We start from the raw sequence: 7,500 nt of genomic DNA on the forward strand, positions 1-7,500 counted from the left end.
AATGGTATGTGTTCACTTACCCCTTCATGAGGGGCCATGGCCTAATGAATAAACAATTCGCATTCGCATTATCATGTATCTGCCTGCCACTTGATTGCACGAGAGCTACCAACAATGTGCTTGTTCGCTCGTCTTCCACAGGTCCATTAGTCTTCAAAAAATCCACCCTAACTCCGGCACAGAAGGTGACCACGGGTACGAATGCCAGATTCTTCTTCAGCGTCACTTCCTACACCACTGACGTCACATCCTGTCAACTGAAACATCCTGACGAAGAGAGTACCAGCTGTAACAGCAGCAGAAGGTCAGGGTTTGGGAAGCGAGATGGGGATTTGATGTCCATAGCTAGTCGATATGTATCAAAAGTGTTTAAAAGGTCCAATATCTCCTTTTCTTATACGACCACAAGGAATTGATAGTCATAGAGGCAGTGAATTCATATTGATTGTGTCTAGGGTTGGGCATAGGAAGGCAAAGTCCTATCCTCTCTTTCCGCCACTTTTAACCTTCTCTGGGCGAAGCCAGGCATCCATACACACACCTAGATGTGAGAGATGTGAGAAAAATTGCAGTAAAATTCAATTCCCCAAGGACACAGCACCATGCCAAAACAGAGTCTCGAACTCTGTTCACCTGTGAGCACTGCACTGGCAGTCCAGCTTCTTAACCCATTCGTCCCTGGAAACGTTTACAACCTTGACAGGCTTCCATGCCACACTGATTCAGAAACCAATCAAAGACACAGAAAATACACTGTTTTTCTTCCACATATACGCGTGGACACGTCTGGAAGTACTGTAGAAGTTAATTCCTTTTCTTTTCGGTTTTTGCATATTTATGTAGGAACGTGAAAACTGCTTTCATGAGACAAATTTCGAAGCCAGAGCAATGCATGATCTCAGGGTTCAATGAGTTAACGATTCTGCCAAGGCGCCTTCTGTGCGTAATATGCGTAATTTCACGCAATCAGTGTTAACGCGTGCGATGCCAACGTTCAAATACTGCTAACTCTCTCCATACGAACGGCGAAAGAGACGACGTTAACAGCGTTTCAGCCCAATTACCATCATCAAAATATTGCAAGCGGAAGGCTCTTATACTGAAGAGGTGAATGTTGACAAAGAATACCACAATTCTGACGACGGAAGCTAAAGGTTGGGTCATTCAGACACCCACTAGACATCCGATGAGTCTGTTTAGAGGAGAAGAGAGGACTGGCCGTACTGAGTGAGTTAATAGTTTATTCTTTAATTGGTATTCGTTGTCCTACTACTCCTGATCTTTCTGAATTGTATTCACGCTTCATGGTTTGGTTGCAGTATTGTCACACTGCGTTCATTGTCACGGGTTTTTTCATGATTGGTTGTCAGTGACGTCATTGTGACGGGGCCACTGCCTGATGTTGACGTCATCGTGACGCTGAAGGACGTCACAGAACGGGACGAGGGGATGTGGCAGCTAACTGTGTCTAATCCCACACCTTCTCAGGAACCTGCCAGGGCACGGTTTCATCTGTTTGTCACTAAGCGTGAGTGGAAAAAAAAAAAGAAAAAAAAAGAAAATAGAAATTAGACTGTTTGATATCACACATGGCATGTCTAGCACGCGCTAAGTGCTACGTCGCTGTGAGTTAGTCCCAGTTTCAGTTTCAGTTGCAATGAGGCCTAAAATCGTGCAGACTGATCCATGCACGTGACACCAAATCTCATGTGGTTTGAAAAATAAAAACAAAAAACAACAGAGGGTGGGGTGAGGAAAACGGGAAAAAGGGGAAAGGGGTGGGGGGGAGGGGGGGAAAGGGGTGTGGGGGAGGTGGGGGGGGAAGGGGTGTGGGGGAGGGGGGGGAAGGGGTGTGGGGGAGGGGGAGAAGGGGTGTGGGGAGGGGGGAATGGGGTGTGGGGACGGGGGGAAAGGGGTGTGGGGAGGGGAGAAAGGCGTGTGGGGAGGGGAGAAAGGCGTGTGGGGAGGGGGGGAAGGGGTGTGGGGAGGGGGGGGGAAGGGGTGTGGGGGAGGGGGAGAAGGGGTGTGGGGAGGGGGGAATGGGGTGTGGGGACGGGGGGAAAGGGGTGTGGGGAGGGGGGGGAAGGGGTGTGGGGAGGGGAGAAAGGCGTGTGGGGAGGGGGGAAAGGGGTTGTGGGGGAGTGGGGAAAGGGTGTGGGGAGGGGGGAAAGGGGTGTGGGGGAGGGGGGAAAGGGGTGTGTGGGGAGGGGGAAAAGGGGTGTGGGGGAAGGGGGGAAAGGGGTGTAGGGGGAGTGGGGAGGAAAGGGTGTGGGAGGGGGAAGGGTGTGGGAGAGGGAAAGGGGTGTGGGGAGGGGAGGGAAAGGGGTGTGGAAGGGGTGTGGGGGAAGGGGGGAAAGGGGGTGTGGAAGGAGTGTGGGGAGGGGGAGGGGGGAAGGGGTGTGCGTAAATGGTAATCACGAATCAGTGTGTAGGGGATGGGCAATAGGGTATTCTAGAGGCGAAGAGAGAGTTAAAGGGTTTCGGCATGATCATCAGAAAGCAGGGAGTTTTAGGAGGGAATGGTGGAAAGAAACAAAGAGAGAAGTAAAGGGTTGGAAAGTGGAGTTGTGAGGAGAGAGGGGATGGAGTACTGAGGGTTAGTTGAAATGGATTCGTGTCTATATTGGGGATCTTGGAAGAAGGGTTTGGGCAGTATGGCACAACGGTAGTGGGGTTTTTGAGTGGTTGTCAGGACGTCATGTGCGGGGATGGATGTGGACAGGGGTGTGGGTGAGGACGAGGAAAGGGTGAGGGGAGGGCGAGCTAGGAATCACGGTTGGAAAGGCGGTTTGTTTGTCATAGGTGAGTGGAAAAAAAAAAGGAATAAAGAAAGGAATGTGTGGAGGTGTGAAATGGCATGTTGGCAGTGGGGGAGTAAGGTGTGTAGTGGGAGGCCGGGAAAAGGGGTGTGGGGAGTGGGAAAGGGTGTGGGGGGAGGAGGAAAGGGGTGTGGGGGAGTGGGGAAAGGGTGTGGGGAGGGAGGAAAGGGGTGTGTGGGGAGGGGGGAAAGGGGTGTGGGGAGGGGGGAAAGGGGTGTGGGGAGGGGGGGAGGGGGTGTGTGGGGAGGGGGGAAGGGGTGTGGGGAGGGGGGAAAGGGGTGTGGGAGAGGTGTGGGGAGGGGGGAAAGGGGTGTGGAAAGGAGTGTGGAGGAGGGGGGAAAGGGGTGTGGGGAGGGGGGGAAAGGGGTGTGTGGGGAGGGGGGAAAGGGGTGTGGGGGAGTGGGGAGAGGGTGTGGGGAGGGAGGAAAGGGGTGTGTGGGGAGGGGGAGGGAAAGGGGTGTGGGGAGGGGGGGAAAGGGGTGTGGGGAGGGGGGGGAGGGGGTGTGTGGGGAGGGGGAAGGGGTGTGGGGAGGGGGGAAAGGGGTGTGGGGAGGGGGGGAAGGGGTGTGGGGGAGGGGGGAAAGGGGTGGGAAGGGGAAAGGGGTGTGGGGAGGGGGGAAAGGGGTGTGGGGAGGGAGGAAAGGGGTGGGAAGGGGAAAGGGGTGTGGGGAGGGGGGAAAGGGGTAGTGGGGAGGGGGGAAGGGGTGTGGGGAGGGGGGAAAGGGGTGTGTGGAGGGGCGAAAGGGGTGTGGGGAGGGGGGAAAGGGTGTGGGGAGGGAGGAAAGGGGTGTGGGGGAGTGGGGAAGGGTGTGGGGAGGGAGGAAAGGGGTGTGTGGGGAGGGGGGAAAGGGTGTGGGGAGGGGGGGAGGGGGTGTGTGGGGAGGGGGAAGGGGTGTGGGGAGGGGGGAAAGGGGTGTGGGGAGGGGGGGAAGGGGTGTGGGGGAGGGGTGGGAAGGGGAAAGGGGTGTGGGGAGGGGGGAAAGGGGTGTGGGGAGGGGGGAAAGGGGAGGGAAGGGGAAAGGGGTGTGGGGGAGGGAGGAAAGGGGTGCGGGGAGGGGGGAAAGGGTAGATGCTTGTCCTACCCAATAGACCAAGGCCATGGTCAGGCCTAAAGAGCCTACTGAATGCTGATTTTTTTATTTTCAAACAGAAGGCAAAAAGATATACGTGGCGGCTGCAGCTGAGAGATGATGTATGAACAATAATTTGGTGTTGTAGAAGTAGTAGTAGTTGTTGTTGTTGTGGCTGTTGTTGGTGGTGGTAGCTGTTCTACTGCAGCAGCTTGTTGTTGTTTTCGTTGTTTGTGGTCAGTTCTCATTAATTTTGTGGAAACCAAATTGTCCAGATCCAGACAGAAGCTATTTGTGGTATTTCTGGTACGCCATTGGTGGTGGCGCTGTGCTGTTGGCTATCATCATCATGATCAGCGTCATCATCATCGTCCGGAAGTGTAAGAATCGACGAAAACTGACCAGAACTACTGGTAAGACCATGATAAATTATTTTCTTAACAAATAATTCTACTAAATAGTATATTGCTTATCAATTATGTGTCACATCAAGACGGAATGCGTTGATATTTGATGTGTCCAGGAAAACGCTGGAGGAAAATATGCATAGAATATGGAACTAGGACAAGATAACTGCAACTGATATTTGTTATTCTATGGACTTTTCTGTGGTACAGTCAGGTTTCTCTCCCCAGGAAGAGCATGCAGTGTCATGCTTTTTATATGTGTATGCATCTCCTTTCCCCATCCAAGGGGCGTGGGGGGTGTATGTATACAGGATGATGCCAGAACCAGCTCTTTCATTGTCATATGTTCTTCCATACGCACTGAGACCATGATGCAGACAGACGTCACTCAATGTCTCATCCGAAAGACTGGTGCCCAGACCACTACTCAATATCTCATGGAGGTGTCTACTCAGTGTCTTCTGGAGGTGCCCAGACCTCGACTCAACGTCTTCCGGACACAGGAGAAAATATCCGTCCCCACATGACTCGAATATGATACCTTTTACTTTTAGTGCAGATGTTTGATAATTTGGCCTCAGTTCCAATTACATCAACCAGTGATTACATTTCTGGCATTTGTGAAGTGTGTAATAAGGGCAGTATTTTCTATATCAGTTAAAGAGAAACATGTTGTTGCTTTTTTTTTCAATCCTTTTGATCAAAGCTCTGTCGGTGGTATTACTGGTGGTGGAGTGTTAAAGTCAGATGAATACTGAAGGAAAATGCGTTGTGCTTTTAAGGCCAGACACTACAGTAAAGTTCATATCAGAGGTGTTTGTTGCCTTAATTTAAAATGTATTACACTCTGAAAGTATATTTACTGGGAAGTTCAAAACTATTCTTTTTTTTTTTTTTTTGGCGTTTGGACCTCCGGTTGCCATGGAAACAATCCAAGATGGCTGCCAAACAAAAATTTTTAAAAACCTAAGGCTTTTTTCAATTGCACTTAGCCAAAATCTGTTTTTTGATCTAGTTTAGGAATGTTAATATCTATAAAAGTACGGATAGCTTTTTGACTGTAATGACAAATTTATATTTTTGAGAATTTTGTTTGTTCAGCGCAGTTATATTGCACCGATTGTTCTAAATAAAATTCAAATAAAACATAACTATACATTTTGTTTCAAAAAAGCAATGCGTACTTTTAAGCACCATACTTTTAAAAAGCACCATGCCAAATTTAAAGGCTCTGTGTTTATTTTTGTGGAAGTTTTAGCCATTTGAAATGTGCGTAGAGTGCGAAAAACAGTCATATCCTAAAGTCATAGCGTCATTGTTGATGTTGTATCCAGTGGACCAGTGGTTCCAACCTCGTTAGCATTTCGTTGTAATCAAGATATTTGTTGCCGTTCACATCATCAGTGCTCTTCCTGAACATGAATACCCCATGCCTTTCTCCTGTCTGTGCAGCAGAAGCTGGTGGCGCAGTTCGCCGTGCAGTGTAAGTTTGTCTGTGTCTGTTGCTTCCTCCTTGAGGGAGAGTCACTGTGATGTCTGTGTCTGTTGCTTCCTCCTTGAGAGAGAGTCACTGTGATGTCTGTGTCTGTTGCTTCCTCCTTGAGGGAGAGTCACTGTGATGTCTGTGTCTGTTGCTTCCTCCTTGAGGGAGAGTCACTGTGATGTCTGTGTCTGTTGCTTCCTTCTTGAGGGAGAGTCACTGTGATGTCTGTGTCTGTTGTTTCCTCCCTGAGGGAAAGGTCACTGTCACATCACACTACCGGTTCGTTGTGTGTCACGTCTCTTCGTTCTTCATGATCACTGATGTTTGTACACCTAGCACTGAAATAAGTAAAACTGCCCATAACCGATAATGGATTCGTAATCAGTGTGCATATTGTGTTAAAGATGCTGTTGATCTTGCGTGCCGATTCTGATTGCATGACTCAGAATATTAGTATTTACATTTGTATACAAATGATTAGAATACACACCTATGCTTTTCCGATATTTTCACTGAGAGAAAATTTACTTTATTTCCCTTTTTTTTCTCCTTATTCCATTCAATGTATAAAAACTAAAGTCACAAAAGAAAGGAAAAAAGTGGATTTGTTCTTTGTAATATTCAAAGCAAGCATTGACATAAATTAATGAAAGATTTCATAATCAAGTTTGCATTGCGAGCAAAATGAAGGATTCTTTTTTTATGAAGTACGTACCTTCCCTGTATCCAGGCCTCTGGCGTCCTCTGATGATGACTACCTGGAACCTGTGGCAAGACGTGTGGAATCTGCAGGTAACTGTTAAACGTTTGGGATCGTTAAGGGAATTCTGTGGTAAATATGGTTTGGGTTTTTTTTTCACCAACACATATCATATCATACATCGTAGGCCTGCTATTGAGTGCCGTGCATGTGACAAATTACGAAACACTGGCAGAATTTTCTTTGTCATCTAAGGGAAGACGTGTTGTGCTGGTGATTTTTTTGTTTTGTTTTGTTTTGTTTTTGTTTTTTGTTTTTTGTTGTTGTTGTTGTTGGTTGTTTTTTTTTTTTGGGGGGGGTTGTTGTTGTTATTGTTGTTTTTTTCTTTTGTTCTGTAATTATAGCTCTGTTCGTATTGTTGCTGCTGCTGGTGTTTTTAAATCAGATGAATATTGAAGGGGAATCTGTTGCGCATCTACTCTTTAAAGTCCTGAAATCATAGTGCCATTGTTGTTGTTGATGTTGTATCTAACAGACCGCGGTTCTTAACTTTTTAGTATCTTGCTGTAGTCAAGATAATTGTTGCCTTTCTCTTCCTGGTCATAACTGCCCCATGCCTTCCTCCTGTCTGTGCAGGAACAGCTGGTGATGATCACCGTGCAGTGTGAGTATGTCTGTGTCTGTTGCTTCCTCCTTGAGGGAGAGTCACTGTGATGTCTGTGTCTGTTGCTTCCTCCTTGAGGGAGAGTCACTGTGATGTCTGTGTCTGTTGCTTCCTTCTTGAGGGAGAGTCACTTTGATGATCACCGTGCAGTGTGAGTATGTCTGTGTCTGTTGCTTCCTCCTTGAGGGAGAGTCACTGTGATGTCTGTGTCTGTTGCTTCCTCCTTGAGGGAGAGTCACTGTGATGTCTGTGTCTGTTGCTTCCTCCTTGAGGGAGAGTCACTGTGATGATCACCGTGCAGTGTGAGTATGTCTGTGTCTGTTGCTTCCTCCTTGAGGGAGAGTCACTGTGATGTCT

The 7,500-nt window shown here is 48.5% G+C and overlaps 1 protein-coding gene across 3 annotated transcripts in view; it reads left to right on the plus strand.

Annotated features, from left to right (window-relative positions):
- Positions 1-7,500, plus strand: part of LOC143291621 (uncharacterized) — a 24,554-nt gene that overhangs the window by 10,100 nt on the left and 6,954 nt on the right. For 2 of the 3 annotated variants that reach the window (XM_076601581.1, XM_076601582.1), the window contains 6 exons: positions 142-304; positions 1,371-1,528; positions 4,165-4,302; positions 5,749-5,779; positions 6,510-6,571; positions 7,116-7,143. In XM_076601581.1, the coding sequence (XP_076457696.1) occupies positions 142-304; positions 1,371-1,528; positions 4,165-4,302; positions 5,749-5,779; positions 6,510-6,571; positions 7,116-7,143 (580 nt within the window). The remainder of the gene's footprint in view (positions 1-141; positions 305-1,370; positions 1,529-4,164; positions 4,303-5,748; positions 5,780-6,509; positions 6,572-7,115; positions 7,144-7,500) is intronic. The other variant, XM_076601583.1, reaches the window with a different exon arrangement.

Source organism: Babylonia areolata, chromosome 17, assembly GCF_041734735.1.
Source record: "Babylonia areolata isolate BAREFJ2019XMU chromosome 17, ASM4173473v1, whole genome shotgun sequence".
NCBI lineage: Eukaryota > Metazoa > Mollusca > Gastropoda > Neogastropoda > Buccinidae > Babylonia > Babylonia areolata.